The 24,937-nt window shown below is 50.4% G+C and overlaps 1 protein-coding gene across 1 annotated transcript in view; it reads left to right on the top strand.

The window, feature by feature from the left end:
- The window catches only part of TMTC1 (transmembrane O-mannosyltransferase targeting cadherins 1), a 1,415,052-nt gene that overhangs the window by 472,064 nt on the left and 918,051 nt on the right, over window positions 1-24,937 (top strand). The window contains exon 7 of the mRNA XM_085652351.1: window positions 10,084-10,187. Coding sequence (XP_085508477.1) covers window positions 10,084-10,187 — 104 coding nt within the window. The remainder of the gene's footprint in view (window positions 1-10,083; window positions 10,188-24,937) is intronic.

The raw sequence follows: 24,937 nt of genomic DNA, 5'->3' as shown, positions 1-24,937 counted from the left end.
AGAACTGGAGTTATGAATTTTTAAAGATTACATTGCAATATAGTGCTTGAAAGGATAAAGCACCAACTGAGGATTTCTGGTCATGCTGGACTAGGTCAAATCTGAAAAGTCAAGCCGACCGCGATGGAGCGTGGGTCAGATACATAAGCCACGCAGGCCCCATTGAAAGCTGTACCTTTCCAGAAAATGCATCAATGTCGAGGAGCAGTTGTGTCAGTTCTGATTCACGCAGTTGGGTCCCACGTGATTGTCAAACCACCTACAGTGAGGACACTGCATCGTCATCGAGCCTCGCAGTCGGGCCCCTTACGATGAAGGCACTGCGTCATCGTCGAGCCTCGCAGTCAGTTCCCATGTTGCTGTCAAACCCCTTACGATGAAGGTGCTGTGTCATCATCGAGCCACGCTGTCAACGTAGTTTAGAAGAGGAATGTGTCAGTTCCGACCAGCGCAAAGCAAGTGATGGGTGAATTTTTGCAGAAAACATGTGCAGAACTCCCTTGGAGGCCCGTGATTGGATTGGCACCTCTTGGCAGGTCAGGACTCACAGTTGGCAGAGTCAAGCAGCTGAAGCAGAGTTGAAAGAAGACTTTGATGTCCCTGAGACTTCAGAACAGTAGGCAAGCCAGCAAGCCCTTGGGGTCACTTGGTTCTGGGGATATAGAGATTTAGGTCTAGTACTTCTCACCACCAGGCAAGGGGCTGCATGTTTCAGGGCAGGCACAGCAGAGCAGGAGTCCAGCAAATCCAGCAGAGTCCAGCAGAGTGTCCGTTCTTTCAGCAGCACAGTGGTCCCTCTTCCTGGTAGTGTCAGGGGTCCAGTACTTATACCCAATTGTGCCTTTGAAGTGGGGAAGAAAGGCTTTTGAAGTTTACAAGGTCCCTGCCCTTCCTGCCCTGGCTCCAGACCCACTACAGGGGAGTATTCAGCTCTTTGTGTGGGACAGGCACCGCCCTATTCAGGTACAAGTGTCAGATATTCCCTCCCATCTAGCTCAGGTAGCCTGGAGATGGGCCATCAGGATATGAATGTCACACCTGAGCTCCATTTGTGTGTGACTGTCTAGAGGGAATGCACAAAGCCCAGCTGTCACCCACCCCAGACATGTATTCAGGGACACGCAGAGGCACAGAATGGTTAAGGTAAGAAATTGCCAACTTTCTAAGTGTGCCATTTTCAGATTTACAATTTAAAATCTGACTTCACCATAAGTTGTGATTTTAAATTGTGAGTCCAGAGACACCAAACTCGAAATATCTACTTTGTCCTAATTATAAATTACAGTTATAAGATGGTACAGGGTAATCCCAATGGTAACATATGGGCAACATAGGCCTTGCAGTAGTGAAAAAAGAATTTAAGGGTTTTTCACTATCTGGACATGTAAAACGTAAAAGTACATGTCCACTTTTTAAATATACTGCAGGCTACCCTTGTGGCTGTCTAGGGTCTACCTTAAGGGTGACTGATATGTTTTAAAAAGGAAGGTTTGGGCCTGGCAAGTGGGTTACCCTACCAGGTCAACAAGACAGTTTACAACTGCACACAAAGGCTCTGCAAAGGCAGGCCTGAGACGTATTAAAATATCTACTGAAGTGGGTGGCAAAGTCGGTGCTGCAGGACTACTAGTCACAATTAACCTTTGATCCCCTTATATCGTGGGATTACACTAAGGGGTTTATTCACAGGAACGTGTGATAGCTGCCGCAAGAGTACCTTAACGCAACTCTCAACATCGCAGCCCATCGCGGGAAAATAACCCTGTGTCAATGTGGAATTCATAACAAGGCGGTACCATGCAATAGTCTGCCTAAACAGCGGACAATGTCCGCGATACAACCGCCTCGATGGAGATAAAAACACAAACCACAACACAAAAGAACCTGCGATGGGCCAAAGCGCGATGAGGAAATCAGCGATAAGCAGCGCCAGGCCTACAACACACACCTGGCAGGCGGGAAAAATCACCACAAAAGTAGAAGAAACACCCAAACACAAACTGACCAACACCCAAGCACCATGGAGGCAGCCGGAGCAGGCGCAGAGGATGAGCTCAACCCCACAAGCACCCCGGACGACCAGTTCGGGACCTTGGGGACAGGGAAGGGCAAGGACAAGAAGACACTGCTCGACAGGACACAACACAACCGCAACAGGTGAGTGACCACCAGGTACTGGGGGGATGGGTGGAGACATTGCAGGGCTACCATCAATACCCCCTGCAGAGCAGTCCCAGCAACTCTTGACTGATGACGAGGAGGACAACCCCAGCATTGACGCACATGCCCTTCTAGACATCATTGACGTCATCCGTGACTCACCTCCAGGATCAGGGCTGACCAGCTGCATCAAGCAGACCCCACCCACCACCCAAACCACCCAGCAGGAGGCACCCATGGCCCCGGTAGTCTCCCAAGGCCCCCAGGAACAACACACGGCCTTCCAACGCCTTGTGCTGGAGGCCCAGAGGGAGACGGCCGAGCAGGTGCGGGTGGGGTTTGACCTCATGGCCACAAAACTGGATGCCATCCATGGGTGACTAGGCCCGCTCCATCGTCTCCAACGAGACCTGACTGACATCGCTGGAGTCCTGACGTGGAGAGAAGAACACCTGTCCGCTCAGAGGGGCATCAGCGATAAGGCAGAAAGGATGGCAGAAAGGATGGCAGCCACCGCTGCACATCAGCGAAATGTAGCTGGGATCTACCATGCCCTGCAGATCACATCCGGGGATGAGGACATGGATGGGTTTGTGATCAGGAAGCACTAACATTCATTTCCGCCACCTTGCCTGTTTCTGCTTGGTGCCGCACAAGGCCTCATGACCTTCCACTGACCCCCGATACACTCTGATGCACTCACCTTGGACAGCGACTTGGACTGCCATATCCTGTTTGATGACCAATGACACAGTGACCAGACTGCGGACTGTAACCTTCCTCTTCCGCTGTACTTGTCATCCCCGGATGGACTATGGCTGGCCCTCCACGGGCCCATATTGTGTAGTGTGCTCGCCATTGCCCTGTAAGGCTCCAGCTGCAGAACTGCACTGGATGTGCAATAAACATCCAGTGATGCACTGCTGTGTCATGTCTTTCATCATTCATGTATGAGTGTGTGGATAAATGTAGGGACAGTGATTTCCCTTGCGTCAATGATGCTCATCTTCTGGGATGCCAGTCAGAGGGTGCTACATTGCATATTGTGTACCAGGTCCCGTGAACACTACAACAGGGACACACGCATCAGTCACTTCCATGTCCGGACATGAACTGAACCATGCCCAGAGCCCACGAAGCATTGTTGCAAGCCCTGCGCTGGTCCGGCATACGGCAAGCCAGACCACACCGCTTACGCTCCGAGGGGGGCCCTCATTGCTACCCATCGCAGGCGTACTCGCTGGGGGTGTGCAGGTCACTGGTCTAGTTGTCAGCATGTCACAGCCACTCCCTGAGGGCAGGTTTGCACGCACACCACACCCATCCGGCACAGGTGTCACAGGCCAACATAAGAGGCCAACGACATCACATTCCCCTCTGCCGGTGGTGACTGGATGACGGACACTCCACGGTTCTCAGTCCTAAAGGGCCCATGAGTTGTTGCGCACAGGGTTAGTGGCACCCAAGGCCTTGCGGCTGTCAGGGGTCTACCACCACGTGGCGCTGACTGGGGTTGCACTGGGTTAGTGGCACCCGGAGCATTGCGGCCAGCACAGGCACCCCGCCACGGGACGGTGACTTTGGGTGCACTGAGTTAGTGGCACCTTAAGCTGCTGAGCGGGTATGCAGCCTGCGATGATGCCCCGTCCCGGCGGTTCGGACAGGTCAGGTTTTGTGTGCCCTGCTGGATCGCAGTGTAGGCCAAAGCTAGCGGGCAGCGCGGGCCTACCATTGGGCTGAGCGTGTGTGCAGCCTGCGATGATGCCGGGTGCACTGGTATGTCCTCTGCCATGGAGTAATCAAGACCCAGCACCAAACATGAAACCTGGTGGCCTGCGGAGCTGGGCGGCATGGTGTGGAGGTTGCCATGTCCGCGGGCCCTGGTCTTGTGTCTTGCAGCGGCACGTGGTGGGACCTGTCTGCACGCCGATGGCAGAAGGTGAGCAATAAGGCCTAGGTGTGCATGGGCGGGCATGCTCCGATGGGCGGCGGGAGGGGCTGGGGTGCTTCTGCCTGGGTGTGCATGGGCGGGCAGGTGATGTTGTCTTGTGCAATTGTGTGTACTGTGCTAATCATGTATCTGGACTCTGTTTCAGATGATGGCTCTGTCTCAGACGTGTGAACTGGTGTACTGCTATACTGCTATACATACTGACAAGTGGTTGGAGACACACTGGTGACAGCAAGTGAGCAGTGTGGCCTGGGTGCACTGGGGCAGCACTCTCTCTCTCTCCCACTCTTCTCTCTCTCACCCCCTCTCTTCTTCTCTGTCTCTCTCTCCCCCTCTCTTCTCTGTCTCTCTCTCCCCCTCTCTTCTTCTCTCTCGCTCTCTCTCTCCCCCTCTCTTCTTCCACCTCACTCTCTCTCCTCCTCTCTTCTTCCACCTCTCTCTCTCCCCCTCTCTTCTTCTCTCTCTCCTTCGCTCTCTCTCTCTGTCCTTTGATGTGCGCAGGACACACCTTCTCATCATGATTTTTGTCTTGCAGGCTGTGGTCTACGGATTGCCCCGAGTGGAGCCGCCATGTGTCTTCATTTCATTTCAGCGTTCATTTTAATAAAGTTTTATTTGTTGCTTCGAAAGTGAATGTGTGATGCTCATTTTTGTGATGACACATGCATGTCACCAGTTGTGATTTTGCGACATCATGCCGATTATTTTGTACATGTTTAGGTGTAGCTGATGTGGCATGTCTTTGGTCGGGCGGTGCTGGGGAGGGGGACTCTTGGGGGCGGAGGGTGTTGTTGCCCTTTCGGCCCTCCGGGCTGCATGTTCAGTTGCCCAGGTGCATCTGTTGTTCTTCAGGTGTGGCTCTGGGCTCCCTTTTGTGGTCCGACTTTGCATCAGGTCAGAGCAGGTGTTATTTTCCTGCTGCTAACGGGCCTTATCGCCTGTTTTGTGTTCTTATCGCAGTTCTGGTTAGTTGTTGTGAATGTTATGGAGTGGTGCTGTCGCGGCTTTTGGCACGGGAACTCCTACTGTGCATCTCATTAGCGATAGTTGCGGGTGTCATCTGTGTTGATGTTTTTTGCGGCTGCTATCACTGGGTAAACTGGTGCTGTGGGCTGTTAACAACAGCTTGTGATTGGGGCGAAAAGTTTATCGTAACTTTGGCTGCGATAAAGTGCCGTTAACTTGGCAATAGATCCTTGTAAATATCCCCATATATGTTTTAAAAAGTGTAAGTCTAACCACATATTCAAACAACTGAAATCCAAATTGATTATATTGCTAGAATTTTTATGTTGAAAAATCAAATATCATTCAAAGACAGGACGTGTCATAAGTTCATTCAAAAACAGAGCATATACACAATAATAAGTGGGACATAAGAAGTGAGGTGAATTGTACATCTACCACAATACAATACATTAAATACATAAATGACTTACATGACAAACAATTACCTATAGACATAGCGTGAAAACATAATATATGTCTCAGAATGACCTAAGGGTGTATTCCTTATAATTTGTAATGGCCAAAATGGACTAGCGCTTATAAATGGGCATCAACGTTTCCACCCTTATATTATTGTGCAAGATGAAAATCATCAAATTAGGGTCTTCTTCAGGACAAGATATAAATATGATCTGTGTATACCCTGTATAGAAAAAAGGGAATATTTTAGAACTCCAGTGTTTAGACCTGTATTTATGAGATCAGATGAGATCAACCTAATTAGCTCACCTTATGGTCCTGATGGGAACCCAATAGTAGAGAGGAGGGCTAATTAATTGCTTCTTCCTATCGGTTATGAGTCGCTCCCGTTTGATTTGATACGTAGGGAAGGGCGGGCACATGGTTCTCTCACACCATCTGAACCAATAGATATTAACCTGTTGTTTAGCATCTCATTGTATAGTGTATGATTAATGAATATGAGGAAAGAAATATTCTACTAACCTCTGGCGTCAGAAGTGGTAAAAGTGCCCAGAATCCTAAAGCCAGAAAAAATGAAGTCAGCAAAACAGAATATCAGAAAGCAAAAAGTCATGGGAAACCACGCCAAGGATGCCAAGTCTAACATTGGAATTCAAAACGAATACTGACAGATTGCACATAGATCATCACAGCAAGTCAACCTATTGAGTTTGTTTTCTTCTACTAATCCAGTGATTTATATCCCTCCATACCAAAAGTAGTGCCATTACGTTCCTCTTTATCATGTACATGAACATGTATCATATATCATATTACCTACTGTGCGTTTTCACAGTGAAGACCAGTGCTGTGGGCTCAGCTAAAGTACTACCACCTACTGCACTGCCTAGAACAGAAAGTCTTTATTAATGTCAAGATTGTATTCTATTGGCATTCATGTAGCACTTTCACTACCACATGGAAGTCTTAAGGTGCTTTTGTGGTAATGAGTATCTATTTCATCTTTTATGCATGGCTGCCAGGTTATCGCTTGTAGTGTTACCTATGGAAGACTTGTCTTGGTGTCTTGCATGAAGACTGGAAGTATACTTCTATTGTATGGTGGCAGCCATGTAACACTGCAGTGTTGTATGATGGAAATAGCAGAGGAGTGTGAGAGTCAGAATCACAGCTTAAATATACAGAGCAAAAGTACTGGTGTTATGTTTCAAGGCACAGCAAGGTCTTTATAGTCCTTCTAAATTCCAGGTGGTTGCTAATTCTTCTTAGTTTCCTCTATGTTCCAGAGTTCGTGGATTGTGGTCTAAAGGGTTGTTTATGTTTGCCACCAAGGTATTGGGTAAGGCCATGGAGGTTAGGAGACATGATCCATTCATTGGTGCCTGCCCAGTACAACCAAGCTGCTACAGGTCAATGGTTTGGTTGTCACCTGGGGTGAGAGGAACTCAGTAGAACTTCAAGTTAGGCTGCTAGGTAGCTGGATTGTTTTACTAATTTATTCCATACCTCAAGGCTAGATTGATCAATGATGGCCCCAGATAGAACCTGTTGTGTTACCAGACCCTGTCAGTGGGCAGGTGGCAGACACCGATTGGCCTGCACCAGAGTTGAGTGGTGCATGTGACATGATTGTGACAGTCTAGGGAGAGGGATGGGTTCTTAGTGAGAGAAGCATCACATCCCTGTATGGGAGTTTTAATTCTGCAAGGGGTTAGCAGTATGGGCCTTCCTCTTACTCAGAAGAGGGGAGGAAAATACGGGGCCTTCTGACAGAGCTCTTCTCTAATGGAGGTATTTTTAGGAGGAGTAAACATTCTACTTGTCTGTTACTTCTTGGTGGTGAGGTCTTTTTAGTTTTCACCACCCATTGTGCTGCAGAAGAGCTATGGACCTTAGATTATTCTCAGACTGCTTTTGGGTACATTTCCTGTGCTTTCCTCTCCTTCTTGAAAGGAGATTGACTAGTAAACCTCACCATCTTTTTAAATCCTGGGGACAATTTGAGGGTCACCCATCCAAGAAGGAGTTTTCTATTGGCATTATTATTTCGCTGGACTGTGCGAACTACTTATACAGGTAGATAGGATATTGTGCAAACATTCAGAATCCAACAAGCTGGTTTGTGGGACCCAAACAATGAATCTAGTTTCCAGAAGCACAGGGTGCATTCTGCTCTGTGTCTGCCCTGCCATCAGCCACAAAGGTTGGGTAGTGGGCTGAAGACTCCACAGCCATTCCTATGACCTATAGTTTATTTATATCTGACTGTAGTTGACTGATGTAGAAATGTATATTATTTTAACCTTCTATTCATCTCTGTAGTTGGTGTACTTTTTTGTTTTCGTTTATGAACTACAACGGATGATATTTGATGGACTTAATGTAGGTTTCTAACTATTCTTGCTGTGCTGATGTTATATATTGTACCTGGGATAGATGTCATCACTCCTTTTTAGGTCTCGCCTGGCTTAGGCTGCGCACATGCGCAGTCTCGCCGATGAGATTTAATGATTTGGGGTATTTTCGTTAAAGGGCATTAAGCCCCGCCCCTCTTTTCCATTGGCTGGCGTCACCGTTTATGTTAAACGGTGGCCAGCCATTGCAGAAGAGCTGTTCGTGACGTTTTTGTTCGGCTTTTTCGCCGAACCAGAGGTAGTGGATTTGTAATATTCAGGACAGCAAGAACCCTGATAAAGGGACACACCGAATGCATCGCCATGAAGGCGACAATGCCGAGCTTTCAAAGTAGCGGGGGCAGTAATGACTGAAAAAGGTTTGTTCAGGGTCATTAATTGCTACGGAAGAAAGAAAGTGAAGAAAGCAATATGGAGTGTGGAGCGTTTTGAAGCGAAAGTGTAGAGCGTGCAACACAATGAAAGAGCAGTGCACGGTACTGAACATCTTAAGGCTACATTTTCTGCATTCCATACTATTAAGGGAGGAATGCAGAGCGTGCTGTACTATAAAGTAAAGTCTGGATTGAAAAATCAATGTAATCTCAATCTGATGCACAAAACCATGACTAGAAGTTACGCTATCATGGGGCAATGCAGAATGTGCACCTTTTATGTGGTTATTTGAGGCATGAGACACTACAGTAGGGTGACCAGAGTCTCAAAACAAACAAGCATTTGCAATGCAATAGGTCTCGCATTTACACGAGTTTGACCTATTGGCATTGTAAATGGCAATGCCTTTTATTTATGTTTTGGTTTTTAAAACATAAATAAAAGGCATTGTCATTTACAATGCCAATAGCTCAAAGTCGCGTAAATGCGAGACCTATTGCATTGCAAATGCTTGTTGTAGTTCCTCTCCAGAGCCGCTGCCAAGCCATTGCAGAAGAGCTGTTCGTGACGTTTTCGTTCGGCTTTTTCGAAGAACCAGAGGTAGTGGATTTGTAATATTCAGGACAGCAAGAACCCTGAGAAAGGGACACACCGAATGGATCACCATGAAGGCGACAATGTCGAGCTTTCAAAGTAGCGGGGGCAGTAATGACTGAAAAAGGTTTGTTGAGGGTCATTAATTGCTACGGAAGAAAGAAAGTGAAAAAAGAGATATGGAGCGTGGAGCGTTTTGAAGCGAAAGTGTAGAGCGTGCAACACAATGAAAGAGCAGTGCACGGTACTGAACATCTTAAGGCTACATTTTCTGCATTCCATACTATTAAGGGAGGAATGCAGAGCGTGCTGTACTACAAAGTAAAGTCTGGATTGAAAAATCAATGTAATCTCAAGCTGATGCACAAAACCATGACAAGAAGTTACGCTATCATGGGGCAAAGCAGAATGTGCACCTTTTATGTGGTTATTTGAGGCATGAGACACTACAGTAGGGTGACCAGAGTCTCAAAACAAACAAGCATTTGCAATACAATAGGTCTCGCATTTACGCGAGTTTGACCTATTGGCATTGTAAATGGCAATGCCTTTTATTTATGTTTTGGTTTTTAAAACATAAATAAAAGGCATTGTCATTTACAATGCCAATAGCTCAAACTCGCGTAAATGCGAGACCTATTGCATTGCAAATGCTTGTTGTAGTTCCTCTCCAGAGCCGCTGCCAACTTGCACTATTCTCTCCCTCTTATCCCTGTCTGATGATGGAATTTTCTAGTTATTCAAACTTCTCTTGTTAAACCTACTCGGCTCAAGCAACAAATTTAGGGACAAGCCACCCCAACTACACCGACCGTCCCTACGGAGGGCCAGGCATAGAAGGCCACTCACAGTACAAACAGCTTACAGAGAAATGTACTATGGAGAACATGCGTTGTCACAGGTTTGTTTAGAGGTGTGCTTCTGCAGTCATTTATAAACGAGGATCACAGGTGCAGATTGTACTTCACCTGGCCTATTCTCTCTCTACTGCCCTCAGGTTGGTTCAGGCCTGCATTCCTTTCACACAGCTGTAGGTATGTGCTGCACAGTTTTGTTTTGCTTATGAAAAAATCATTGTCAGAGCTAGATTTCCTGTAATGTAATACATAATGCAACCTTTTCGTAACTGAATGCCTTATTTGTTCCTCACTTCTGCAGGTGCTTGCGGTTTTATATTTCCGTTTTCGAATCATGGGCGGGACCATGCCCTTGTTTTCAGAACAAGACAACCCTGCATCCTTCTCGCCTTGCATCCTCACCAGGTATAGTTACTACCAGGCCTTCCTGTCTGCCTGAAAGAACCCTATGTCATTTTCAATCGTGAGCACAACTCTGCTGCAAAGCTGGAGCTTATTATTATTGGAAAACCGACCGAAAGCTAAAAAATAAAATCAAGGCTCCACACAAATCATGCAAGCTCTCTGTAGCCCACTTCCGCCTCTTGCTATCCAGCATGCTGCTGAGAAGCGAATCACATTAACCTCTTCTTGGTAAAGAAAGTACCTGCCTTAAGCAACAGCATCAATCTTTAAACCATACACAGCAACACTCCCTGGCAGAATGTCCCCCAAGCACCATCCTTCCCTGACACTCCTTCCATCGTCTCTACTGATCTAGTCAGCAGTCTTGAATCTCTCAATGCTATCCAATGAGGTGATGATGAAATACTCTGATCAATGTTCAAGTCCCTCAACGCTTTTTATCATCCCTACCTTCCTGTCCTCCCTTAAAAGGGGTCAGTGATCGTACCACTGCTAGAAAAGGGACGGAAGAGCTTGCCCATCACCTGCTTCCACTTTCTTTGTATTGCCATTAAAATAGCTGTGGCACTCCAACTCTGAGACCACGTAGATCATTACAAAATTATACAAGGCAGTGATAATGCGCTGCAGCCACAAGGATGATCGCAGCCCCTGGTGCCCTTCGACCTCATGCCGCCCTTTGCTAATGCTCACCATTACCTTATACTACACATCCTCTCCTCCAACAAAGGCATCTCCAATTCCTTCCTTACCTGGGTTGACCCTATCCTGGCAAACAGACAGTAATACTTTCAAATGGGCTTGTTTACATCTCTTCTTCTCCAAAACCCTTCAAGGCTTCATCCTTCCACCAGTGATATTAATCACATACATGTAGCCAATAAGGGCTGAAAGCAGACCAGCCTACAGCAACCCACTAACAATACTCAATTGTATTTTAAAGGATTCTGAGCAGTTGACAGCCAACACCTGAGATATCTGAAAATTTTCAAAAAAATATTTCAACTGAGACTTTGGAGCAGATTTACAAGGATTGGCGCATCCCTGCATATTAGCAGGGATGCGCCAGTAAAGAAGCGACACGCAGGAATACCCTTGCGCCACCACGGATGCGTCACATTTACAATGCGAAGCACTGTGGCGCAAGGATAGCCAGATGCGTGCCGCATCTTCTGGCGTAAGGGCAGTCATGTCGCAAGTGCGACGCAACTCCAGCAATGCTCAGGGGCACCCGATGCCTAACATTCTGCGTCACTCCTTACGCCTGCTTCAAGCAGATGCAGGGTTTTGACGCAGCATGGATGTAAAAGTGACTCAGTGAAATCTTGTAGATTTCACTGCGCCACTTTTACGGGGCTTCCTGCGACGGAACGCCCACCCTGCATACATTATACCTGACACAGGTATAATGTATCGCAGGGCTTTACAACGTGACACATCTCACTAGATGCATCACGTTGTAAATCTGTTGCATAGTGGCGCATTTTTTACGCCGCCGCTGCGTCACAAAAGTGAAGCCACAGCGGCGTAAAAGTGTCGCAAGGGGCTTGTAAATCTGCCCCTAAGTTTGTACTCCTAAGCTGAGGCACTCTCTAACCAAAGATTGTAGACTTCTCAAAGCTCCATGAAAAGTGATACTGCTCCATTTCCACTAATTCCTACATCGACTCATGCATCTCAAACAAAAAACATCAACAAATCTTACCAACGGATGAACCTTCTCTGCAGGACTAAAATCTTTCCCCTAATCTCTCAGATTGTGGCAGCAAATGCCTACCCATGGGTGACTTATTGTACTCCTCACTAAACCCTCTTAATAATAATGATCCATATTTGTAAAGCGCAAACAAGATTAAGCAAGCTATTGGGCCGCGAGGGGTGCAGCACAGACCACAGACTAGCTTGTTGGTGTGGAAAAGGCCGCTTTATTGAAAACAGGTGCACTTCACATCAATATTCCTTGGCCTGTGCCGTACAAAACTAAGCCTCGCTAAATATTATCCTCCTACCTTACCTCCCTCCCCCTCCCCTAAAATTGTTCCCCCAAAAACATTTATAAACCCCCTAACTAACTAAGTACACTCCCTGTGCTCTTACCCCTTCCTACCTGCTCCCAGAGTGACCTTCCCAACCAATAAACAGGAACTGCAAACCGCTGTACCCACCATTACCCAGGGAAACACCGCCCACAAAAACATTCTGCGCCACACCAGCACCTGTTTCCAGCGACACCCAAATTACATATCCCCCCAAGTGCACCTGTTCCCAGCAAAACAACCCCCGAGAAAAACCCTCAGAAAAACGCCTACCCCACCGACACTCAGCAGCAACAACAGAAAAAAAAAACCTTCATAGGGAGTGAGGGTGGGACAAATTTGCACTACTCTGCCCCAAGGCCAGCTGTCGTGTCACAACCACCAAAATGGTGACAAGACATGGCCGGTTATATTGCCTCCAGCCCAGAGATAGCCCAACCACCAGCCCAACCAGCCCAAAAATAGCCCAGGCAGCCCAACAAGCCCAACTGGGCTCCGGCTGCCCCCCCCGGTCCAAAAACTCCCGGGGGGGGGCAGGCCTCCCGATGGTCGGCCACCCCCCCCAAAGCCCTATTGGGCAGCCAGGGGTGCAGCACAGACTAGCTTGTTGGTGTGGAAAAGGCCGCTTTATTGAAAACAGGTGCACTTCACATCAATATTCCTTGGCCTGTGCCGTACAAAACAAAGCCTCGCTAAATATTATCCTCCTACCTTACCTCCCTCCCCATCCCCTAAAATTGTTCCCCCCTCCAAAACATTTATAAACCCCCCAACTTGCAACTTTTAAACCTGTCTTCCCCTAACTAACTAAGTACACTCCCTATGCTCTTTCCCCTTCCTACCTGCTCCCAGAGTGACCTTCCCAACCAATAAACAGTAACTGCCAACCGCTGTACTCACCATTACCCAGGGAAAAACCGCCACTCAGAAAAGTCTGGGCGTAGGCTTTTCTGACCCCCCCCTTAGGACTCCTGACGTTTCGGGTATCTGCAGATGCCTAACGCCCTGTCCAAAACCTCCTTCACCTGCACTATGTATAACTCCATACCATAGCGGGACAGATGGACCCCGTCTTCCCTAAAGAAGTAGACCGCCGCATAACACAGCTCTGGATGTTGCATCCTACCAAAGCCCTCCTTGCTGCAGAAACTTCTCATATCTCTGTTAATCTTCCTCCGCGCCCTATTCATGGCCGCTGGTCACTCCGCCCCCCTCCAATACCTCCTGGGAATAAACTCAGACCATACTACATGGCAACCCGCCCACTGCTGCCGAATTTCCAAAAGGTCTCTCTTCATTTGCTTCAGCAAAGCTAAACCCTTACAGGTCACCAGGTCGTTCTCCCCCAAGTGGATAACCAAAACATCTGGGCAAATCCTGCCTCTAATCGACCTGTTCAATGCCGGCAACAACTCGTGCCATCTCATACCCCCTTTTCCCTGCCAGTGACACCGAAACAAACTAGGATCCAACTCCAAATTCAAACTGTGATTCTTGTCCCATTCATAACGCTCCGCTCTTTTCACAAACGAATGCCCGATGATGAGAATGGACAATCCCTCCGATGCAGGCCCCGCCACCGCACCTGAAAAGACACATATGTGAGAACGAGGAAGGAACATCAGGCTTGTCCCCCCTGGAGCCCCGCATCCTTATGTATGTCCTATAACAGTCTGATTTCCACCGCCCCAGGCGCATCAGCTCTTCCCTCCCCCACCCCTGTTTCGCTGCGTCCGTTGCCGCACCTATGCAGAACGAATGGGTTCCAAACTGCCTGGAGTCCTCGCCGAGACCTTGCAGGGCGCGCCACAAAACCCAGATGAGTTGATCCGCCGTCACCTTGCCCCCCTCCTCCCTGCGAAAAACCTTCCCGGCCAGCTGGCCCACCCCGGCTGCCAAAAACCTACCCCATGCTGCAGGGCATACCTCCTGTTCCTCTACCGGCCCCATCACCACCCACGTCCCTGCTCCCCGTTGGTCCGTCTTTGAGCGCTCCAGGCGAACTGCCACCTCCCTGGACCGCAGACCCACCTCCCCCCACTGAAGCCCTCGCGCTCCCTATACGCCCAAGAGCTCCGAAACCCGGAAAGCCCCGAAATACAACCACGACATCAACGTGGAAAAGAGCACTATTTCCTCACGATTGCGGCTCACCTGAGGCAGGAGCCGAGTACAGCGGATGAGCAAGCCGAACGTGATGGGCCTCCGCAGCCGGGAGCCGCTAACCGTTTCCGGTGCCCAGCCTTCCATTAAACGCGCGCCCAGCTCGCCGGCGGACGGTGCTTACCCCCACCACAATTTCCCCATGAAAGCTATGGCCGACAGCTTGCCTGCCATTGTCACTTTTGACAGGCCCCTATCCATCATTGCCAGAAGGAATTTTACCACCTGTTCACCCTTCCCCAGGGGCTGGCATGTCGCGTCGCACCACTCGCCAAGAACTCCTGCCACACCTGCTCGTAAGCCCTCAGGTCGATGTGGCCACCGATGCTCTTACCAGTTGCTCGACCCTTTCTGTCCTACCGACCACATCCCTGCTGGCACCGGTGTCTTGTATTCGTCCACCTCCGTGGCTAGACCATGGAACCTCTGCCACTGTGAACAAGACAAAGCGTCCGCAATGTCAATGTCCACCCCGGCACGTGTCTGGCTTGAAACAGTATATCATGTTCCAAATAGCACAGCAAAAACACCTGCAACAATTTGAGAACCTGTGTGTCCCTGGCTGATTGCCTGTTCACGACCTGCACCACCGACATATTGTCCACCTTGAAAATCACCCTCTTGTGCGCCAACGCCCACGCCCACACCATCACCGCCACCACCAGCGGGAAAAGTTCCAGAAAAGCTATGCTCCTCCCCCCACTCTTCCAGTGTGACGGCCATTCCTCGGCACACCACTTCCCTTGCCAGTACAGCCCAAAACCGCCTGCCCCCGCCGCATCCGAAGAGATGGTAACGTCCCAGTCCCAGTCCTCCGCGGGGGCCATTGGAATACCAATGAAGTTTTCCAAAAATGTACTACACATGCGCAAATCCGCCTTCGTGCCTGCCGACAAATTTGCACTACTCTGCCCCAAGGCTGGCTGTCGTGTCATAACCACCAAAATGGTGGCTAGTGACACGACATGGCCGGTTATATTGCCTACTTGGATGAAATCAGCATCACCCCAGCATGAATCAAATGATGCTTGCCATCCTCAAGGCAAAGAAGGAGAAAGATAGAAGATATGTGTCTCTTAGATGAGCTCCAGTATCGGGAACAATGTGCCCAACCCCTTCTAAAACTTCAATAACTCATGCAATAACTCATGTTATTTCTAAATGGCCCTTTTGAGTAAGATGCAACTGCGTCAATCAATCAATCAGCATTTGTATAGTGCGGCACTGTCACCCCTAGGGGTCTCTGGGCGCTGAAAACTGCTAGGGAGGGTGCAGTTCAGAGATGGAGGGGCAGGTCGGTCCAGGTCTTGGCAGTGATATAGGAAAAGGAGTGGCCCCACCGTGACTGCAATGGATGCAGGGGGTGCGAGGGCAAGCGAGGCATAGTGCAGGTGTCTTGAGGGAAGGTGGAAGTTCAGTCGATTGTTAATGTGGGATGGTCCTTGGGCGTATAGGGCTTTGTATGAATGCGTGAGAATCTTGAACTGACATAGTGTCTGGATGAGGAGCCAGTGGAGGTTTCTGAGATGAGGAGTGATGCAGATCCATTTGGAGAGGTCGGGGATGAGTCTGTGTTAGACCTGTCAGCCCTTTGGGTGGTCCCTCCTCATCATTATTTATTTTGTCCCACTTTTGCCTCAAACCCTGTTAGTATTTTTTTCCTTTTTGGGAACCACCAGACTTTTTCGTATTGATGCAGATTCAGGGAGCCATTTTATCTACCCCTGGAACTTCTGTCTGAGGGCCTGGAGCACAAAATGGTGGCCACCTGTGACATCATCAGAACCCACTGGAACCTACTAGAACCTTCTGCAACATTCTGGAACCCTGTGACAGTTGGAGGCGGTTTGGAATGTTGGGAAGCTAAGCCAGAGTTGACAGTTGGAGCTGGCAGTTGGCACCTGACTGGTGAAGAGAGAGGAGCAGAAACCTGAAGGAGGAAGGAGTGAGGCAGCAGGGGTGGAAACTTGTGCCTGGAGTGGGGTCCATAAACCCACCCTTGATACTAGTCCCTACTGACTGAGCCCAGCCTGGAGCCCTGTGTGGGAAAAAGCAAGAAAAACCATCTTAAGGACCTGGACAGCAGGAACAGGCCTTAGAAGTAAAGAAAAGCAAGAATCTGACCTGTTTATTGGTTTCCCTGGAGTCCGACGTCGAAGCCTGAGACCTGGAGCCCGAGGTGGAGAAGCGGCGCTGACTGGAAAGCAGACGTCGTACCCGGAGCCGCCAGAGGTCGAGAGAGGGCGCCGACGGAGCACGTGGAGAGTACCAGAGGTCGAGGAGGAAGACACCTGAGGTCAAGTGATCGGCGTCGACGGGGGAGTGAAGTCCGCCCTCCGGAGTCGCCGGAGACCGAGGTGAAGCGTGCCGGAGGTCGGGAGTGGAGATCGCACTCCGGAGTCGCCGGAACCTGAAGAGAATCGTGCCGGAGGTCGGGAGTGGAGGTCGCACTCCGGAGCCGACGGAAGTCGACATCGAGCCAAGACAGCACGACGTCATCGAACCGGAGGTCGACATCGAGCCGAGGCCGCCGACATCGAACCGGAGCCGTCGGAAGTCGACATCGAGCCAAGACAGCCCGACGTCATCGAACCGGAGGTCGACATCGAGCCGAGGCCGCCGACATCGAACGGGAGCCGCCTATCGACGTCGTCAAGAACTGACATTGCGCCGAGGCTGCCGACATCGAACCGGAGCCGCCTCACGGCGTCGTTTCGACTCCAGCGACGTCGGAGCTTCATAAAAAGGGCAGTAAGTGGAATAGAGGGCGCCTAAGGCCCTGTGGAGCCCTGAGAGACTAACCTAGGGTGCTGGAACCAGCTTGATTGTGCCAGGGGTGAGCTGAGACTAATACAGAGGGGTTGTGTAGTGTGGGAGAGCCAGATCTCTAGATTCCCCCTTTATCTACCTTAGTTTAGGCCTCAGCCTTGTCCAAGCCAGGGAGTATACCCCTCAGGCCATCCAAATCTCTACAAGCTGGGATTGGGTCAAATCATCCCATAGTACCTCGGGAATGTGAACTGATTTACAAGTGTCACTGTTGGCTTTTATTATTTATTGAGAGCACTGTATTTATTGTATTTATCCGATTTATTGCCTCGCAGTATTTATTGTTTCACAATATTTATTGTCGTACAGTATTTATTGCCTCATAATATTTAATTGCCTGTAATGTAATGCACTTATATTTATGCCTTGATTATTTATGATCTACCTTATTTATTGAATCATTAAGACAGTATTTATTTGACGTACCCTTCCACAGAAAAAGCCTTGTGTACTGTGATTGTCTTATTTTTTATTTGATCAGCAACTAAGAGAAAAGAAGATAAAGAGATATATTTTCAGTATAATTTTTAAGGTGTAGTGTCGTTTTTGGAACGGATGCACGCATGGTTATTGTGTGGGTATGACGTATGCTTAACACGGTGCCTGACCCCTGACCACTCGAGCCAAGCTACCACAGTGTATGTCTGGAAAGACCCCGTTACCACCACCCTTTCCGGTGAGGGAGTGGGGTTTTTCTAACATAATTGGTGTTCAGCGGCGGGATTGAGCTGTGCCTACGCATACTCGACAATAACTGTGGGTAGTCCATAGGCCTACACCTGGAGTTTTCTCAAAGCGGCCTTCCTAATTGTGAGTTTTTGTTTTTCCAAATTTACTCTGGTGGTGGGAGGAGGTATTATTAAAGGTACCCCCCTGCATTGCTTCTGTAAAAACCTGTCTTCAGTTCTGAGTGGGCAAAATGGAGTTTGTGCTAGAAGACCTGGAAACCTATACTGTGGCCCAACTCAGGGAGTTTTGTCAGCGGGAGGGGGTGTATTGTCCCCCAGGAGCAAAGAAGGGTGCACTCCAAACCAGCTTAAGGGCTTGGGGGGAGGCACGACGAGAAAGCAAGGCTGAGCAGGAAGACAGGGATGGAAAGCCTGACAGCGAGGGGGCTGGGATGTACCAACCTGAGGTGGGGAACCTAGTAGCGGGGCCCAGAACCATTTCCAGGAAGGGCAGCAGTGCCTCTAGTGGTGGCTTGTCTGAAGTGGAGTTAACAGACCGGAGGGAGAAAAGACAGCTCACATGGGACTTAGCAAGGCTGGAGAAAGAGAAGGAGGAACAGAGGATGGCTCATGAGCTAAGGCTGAAAGAGATAGATCTTCAGATCCTAAGAGTCGGGGCACACACTGTTCCTAATGGTGGCAGCAAAGACCAAGAAAGAGAGTTCACTAGGGAACCCAACCCTACCTGCCAAAGGACATAGTAGCTAGCTATGGAGTGGGCGACGATATTGCCAAGTGGCTAGCGGCCTATGAGGTCTCGTTAAGGGCCCATGGGGTTCCAGAGAAGTACTGGGAGGGGGATTGTACTGGTACATGCCTCCAGCTGGTAGGGATGCTTTATTGGCCCTAGAGGAGGATGAGCAGACCCACTACCCCACCATGAAGGTGGCGCTCATAAGAAAGTTTGGACTAACACCCGAAAAGTACAGACAGAAGTTCAGGGGTAGTCACAAACTGGGCACACAGAATTGGGTGGACTTCCTGGACTATGCAAAGAAGGCACTAGAGGGTTGGATTCAGGGCAGTGAAGTGAGGGACTACGAGGGGTTGTTTGATTTAGTACTGAAGGAACACCTGCTCGAAAAATGTTTCCCTGAACTGCGTCAACACCTGGTGGATAGCAAGCTGACCAATCCCCGGAAGCTTGCTGAGGAGGCGGACATGTGGGCTAGTACCCGGGTGTCCACAAGGGGGACTGGAGGGGATACTCAAAAGGCCGGACAGGGCGCCCCCCAGAAGAAAGAGGGAGGGGAAAAGAAAAAGGAGTTCTCCAAAGGCCCCCAAAATAACTTCCAAGGGAAGGGAACAGGATTCACCCCTAGGGCTAACCCACCCAGAAACCCTAATCCTGGCCAGAGTCAGCAGCCAAGGGTTGTCCATTGCTACGAGTGCGGTGGCGTTGGACACTACAAGGGAGATGCGAAGTGCCCGAAACGACCACCCCCTCCCATTGGAGGAAAGACCCCCGGAGTAGCTAGTGCAGTGCTCGGGGAGGAGATGCCCTTAACTAAGGGAAGGGAGTGGGCGGGTGTCACTTTAGTGTCCCTGGGAGAACGGGAGATGGTTCTTAAGATCCAGGTGCCCGCAAATACCGTAAAGTATGGGCAGTGGGTCACCATCAACGGCCAAAGAGGGGAGGTTCTGAGAGACACAGGAGCCAGTATGACTATGGTGCGTAGCCAACTGGTGTCTCCAGAGCAGGTAATTCCCGATGTACTCCACCCAGCCGCGATGGCTGACGGCAGAACAGGCCACTATCCGGTGGCCGAGGTTCCCTTTGAATGGGAGGGGGTTGCAGGTTCACTTCGAGTTGCCGTAAGCCCTGCCGTGCCAGTCGATTGTCTACTGGGGAATGACATGGAGCACAATGCTTGGAAGGAGGTGGAATACCGGACTCATACTGAGATGCTGGGTACACCTGACTGGGCCTGTGTGAGCGCAAGGTCCGCGACTACCCGGAGAGGGAGTTCGTTCAGGCTGGAGCCTGGAACAAAGGCCCAGCCAGCTGCCAGTCAAGGGAAGAACCGAGGACAGGAGGAGCCTGCCTCGGCGTCCACACCCCGTAGGACGGATAGGCCACCGGAGGTGGTGGACCAGGAGTCTGCGGTGGGGGATGTCACCGAACTGGAGGACCTACCCATCCCGGCCGAGTGGCACGTGGAGGGAGGCCCGTCCAGGGAGGAATTCTGCCAGGGCCAGAGGGAGTGCCCTACCCTTGAGGGGCTGAGGCGACAGGCCGAAGCCCAGGCAGCAGGGAACGTTGAAGGGAACTACAGTGTTTACTGGGAGGATGGCCTCCTCTACAGTGAACCCAAGGCACCCCTACATGGATCGTCACGAGCCTTGGTAGTCCCTCAACGTTATCGAGCCTTCCTTCTGGAGTTGGCTCACGAGATCCCCTTGGCAGGACACCTGGGGCAAGACAAGACCTTCGCCCGTCTTGTCCCACACTTTTATTGGCCTCAAATGAAAGTGTCGTCCGATACCTACTGCCGGACATGTGTGTCTTGCCAAGCCAGTGGGAAAACAGGGGTGAAGCTAAAAGCTCCCCTGGAACCACTTCCTGTCGTTAGCACCCCCTTTGAAAGGGTGGGCATCGACATTGTGGGTCCGTTAGATCCACCTACTACAGCTGGTCACAGGTTTATCCTGGTTTTGGTGGATCATGCCACACGGTACCCAGAGGCAATACCTCTGAGGACCATAACAGCACCTGTTGTGGCTAGGGCCCTGATGGGAATCTTTACCCGAGTGGGTTTTCCCAAGGAAGTTGTGTCCGACAGGGGGACCAACTTCATGTCAGCGTACATGCGGGCGATGTGGAAGGAGTGTGGAGTGACATACCGGTTCACCACTCCTTACCACCCCCAGACCAATGGTCTGGTGGAGAGGTTCAACAAAACCTTGAAAGGCATGATCAGAAGTCTGCCTGAAAGCCTGCGGAGGAAATGGGACGTCCTCCTACCCTGTCTACTCTTTTCCTACAGGGAAGTGCCACAGAAGGGAGTGGGCTTCAGCCCCTTCGAGCTTTTGTATGGGCACCCTGTACGTGGACCTCTCAACCTGGTGAGAGACGGATGGGAAAGAACTCCCAGAAAGCTTCCCCAGGACGTGGTGAGCTACATGCTGGCCTTCCGGAGCCAAATGGCTAAGTTGTGGAAGCAAGCTTCTGACAACTTGGAGGCCAGCCAAGCAGTAATGAAGGCGTGGTATGACCACAACGCTCACCCGGTGGAGTTGGAGCCTGGCCAGAAGGTGTGGGTGATCGAACCGGGAGAGCTTAGCGCCCTCCAGGATCGCTGGTCAGGACCCTTTGAGGTGTTGGAGAAGAAGGGTAAGGCTACCTACTTGGTGGATCTTAAGACCCCTCGTCAGCCCCTACGGGTGCTGCACGCCAACCGCCTCAAACCCCACCACGAGAGGCCCAAAGTCATCTTGATGATGGTGACTGACGGAGCAGAGGACGCGGAAAGCGAGCCTTTCCCCGATTTGTTTGCGTCTCAAGAGAAGGATGGGTCAGTAGAGGGAGTGATTCTCTCCCCATCTCTAACTCCTGAACAGCAGGAGGACTGCCGCCAGGTCCTGGGACAGTACTCTTCGTTGTTCTCCCTTGTCCCGGGTAGGACTCACCTGTGCGTCCATGACGTGGACACAGGAGACAGCCCACCTGTGAAGTCCAAGATCTACCGGATGTCAGACAAGGTGAAGGCCAGCATTAACAGTGAAGTCACTAAGATGCTGGAGCTAGGAGTGATCGAACCTTCTAGCAGCCCCTGGTCCAGTCCGGTGGTGTTAGTACCCAAAGCCGCACCACCGGGTGGCCAACCGGAACTGAGGTTCTGTGTGGACTACCGGGGACTGAATTCAGTAACCAAAACTGATGCTCATCCGATCCCTAGGGCGGATGAATTGATTGACCGGCTGGGAGCTGCCCAATATCTAAGTACCTTTGACCTAACTTCTGGGTACTGGCAGATCTCTTTGACTGATGGAGCAAGGGAAAGGTTAGCCTTCTCCACGCCCAATGGCCACTACCAGTTCTGTGTGATGCCCTTTGGGCTCAAGAACGCACCTGCCACGTTTCAGCGCCTGGTAAACCAGATCCTCACCGGAATGGAGAGTTTCTCTGCTGCTTATCTGGATGACATAGCCGTCTTCAGTAACAGCTGGGAGGATCACTTGCGTCACCTGCAAGCTGTTCTCCAGGCCCTGAGACAAGCTGGATTAACGATCAAGGCCAGCAAGTGCCAGATCGGGCAGGGGTCGGTAGTGTACCTTGGACACTTGGTGGGTAGGGGAGCGGTGCAACCCCTCCAGGCGAAGATCGAGGCCATCATGGCCTGGGAACCCCCCAAGACACAGACTGAGGTCCGAGCTTTTCTGGGCCTCACGGGATATTACCGCCGCTTCGTGAAGGGGTACGGTACCATCGTAGCCCCCCTCACGGAGCTCACGTCCAAGAAACAACCTCGACGGGTAGTCTGGACGGAGGCTTGTCAGCAGGCCTTTGTGAGACTGAAGAAAGCCATGTGCGAGGCCCCGGTCTTAAGGGCCCCAGACTTTTCCAAGAAGTTCATTGTCCAGACAGATGCATCAGAACATGGCATTGGGGCAGTGTTATCGCAACTCAATGAAGAGGGTCTGGATCAACCCGTGGTCTTCCTATCCCGGAGACTACTTCCCAGGGAACAGAAGTGGAGTGCAATAGAGCGTGAAGCCTTTGCAGGGGGATGGGCTCTGAAGAAGTTGCGGCCATACCTGTTTGGCTCGCACTTCCTGGTTCAGACCGACCACAGACCCCTTCGTTGGCTGATGCAGATGAAGGGGGAGAATCCCAAGTTGTTGAGGTGGTCTATTTCCCTACAGGGAATGGACTTTCAGGTGGAACATCGGCCTGGAGTGGACCACGCCAATGCAGACGGTCTCTCAAGGTATTTCCGCCTTAGTGATGAGAACTCCCAAGGGGTTGGGTAGCTCTCCCCACTTTCAGCTGGGGGGGACGCGTGTTAGACCTGTCAGCCCTTTGGGTGGTCCCTCCTCATCATTATTTATTTTGTCCCACTTTTGCCTCAAACCCTGTTAGTATTTTTTTCCTTTTTGGGAACCACCAGACTTTTTCGTATTGATGCAGATTCAGGGAGCCATTTTATCTACCCCTGGAACTTCTGTCTGAGGGCCTGGAGCACAAAATGGTGGCCACCTGTGACATCATCAGAACCCACTGGAACCTACTAGAACCTTCTGCAACATTCTGGAACCCTGTGACAGTTGGAGGCGGTTTGGAATGTTGGGAAGCTAAGCCAGAGTTGACAGTTGGAGCTGGCAGTTGGCACCTGACTGGTGAAGAGAGAGGAGCAGAAACCTGAAGGAGGAAGGAGTGAGGCAGCAGGGGTGGAAACTTGTGCCTGGAGTGGGGTCCATAAACCCACCCTTGATACTAGTCCCTACTGACTGAGCCCAGCCTGGAGCCCTGTGTGGGAAAAAGCAAGAAAAACCATCTTAAGGACCTGGACAGCAGGAACAGGCCTTAGAAGTAAAGAAAAGCAAGAATCTGACCTGTTTATTGGTTTCCCTGGAGTCCGACGTCGAAGCCTGAGACCTGGAGCCCGAGGTGGAGAAGCGGCGCTGACTGGAAAGCAGACGTCGTACCCGGAGCCGCCAGAGGTCGAGAGAGGGCGCCGACGGAGGTCGTGGAGAGTACCAGAGGTCGAGGAGGAAGACACCTGAGGTCAAGTGATCGGCATCGACGGGGAAGTGAAGTCCGCCCTCCGGAGTCGCCGGAGACCGAGGTGAAGCGTGCCGGAGGTCGGGAGTGGAGATCGCACTCCGGAGTCGCCGGAACCTGAAGTGAATCGTGCCGGAGGTCGGGAGTGGAGGTCGCACTCCGGAGCCGACGGAAGTCGACATCGAGCCAAGACAGCCCGACGTCATCGAACCGGAGGTCGACATCGAGCCGAGGCCGCCGACATCGAACCGGAGCCGTCGGAAGTCGACATCGAGCCAAGACAGCCCGACGTCATCGAACCGGAGGTCGACATCGAGCCGAGGCCACCGACATCGAACCGGAGCCGCCTATCGACGTCGTCAAGAACTGACATTGCGCCGAGGCTGCCGACATCGAACCGGAGCCGCCTCACGGCGTCGACTCGACTCCAGCGACGTCGGAGCTTCATAAAAAGGGCAGTAAGTGGAATAGAGGGCGCCTAAGGCCCTGTGGAGCCCTGAGAGACTAACCTAGGGTGCTGGAACCAGCTTGATTGTGCCAGGGGTGAGCTGAGACTAATACAGAGGGGTTGTGTAGTGTGGGAGAGCCAGATCTCTAGATTCCCCCTTTATCTACCTCAGTTTAGGCCTCAGCCTTGTCCAAGCCAGGGAGTATACCCCTCAGGCCATCCAAATCTCTACAAGCTGGGATTGGGTCAAATCATCCCATAGTACCTCGGGAATGTGAACTGATTTACAAGTGTCACTGTTGGCTTTTATTATTTATTGATAGCACTGTATTTATTGTATTTATCCTATTTATTGCCTCACAGTATTTATTGTTTCACAATATTTATTGTCGTACAGTATTTATTGCCTCATAATATTTAATTGCCTGTAATGTAATGCACTTATATTTATGCCTTGATTATTTATGATCTACCTTATTTATTGAATCATTAAGACAGTATTTATTTGACGTACCCTTCCACAGAAAAAGCCTTGTGTACTGTGATTGTCTTATTATTTATTTGATTAGCAACTAAGAGAAAAGAAGATAAAGAGATATATTTTCAGTATAATTTTTAAGGTGTAGTGTCGTTTTTGGAACGGATGCACGCATGGTTATTGTGTGGGTATGACGTATGCTTAACACGGTGCCTGACCCCTGACCACTCGAGCCAAGCTACCACAGAGTATGTCTGGAAAGACCCCGTTACCACCACCCTTTCCGGTGTGGGAGTGGGGGTTTTCTAACAGTCTGGCTGTAGTGTTCTGTGTAGTCTGGAGT

Source organism: Triturus cristatus, chromosome 4_1, assembly GCF_964204655.1.
Source record: "Triturus cristatus chromosome 4_1, aTriCri1.1, whole genome shotgun sequence".
NCBI lineage: Eukaryota > Metazoa > Chordata > Amphibia > Caudata > Salamandridae > Triturus > Triturus cristatus.
The sequence above is the reverse complement of the archived record's forward strand: the minus strand, read 5'-3'. Positions and strand labels throughout refer to the sequence as shown.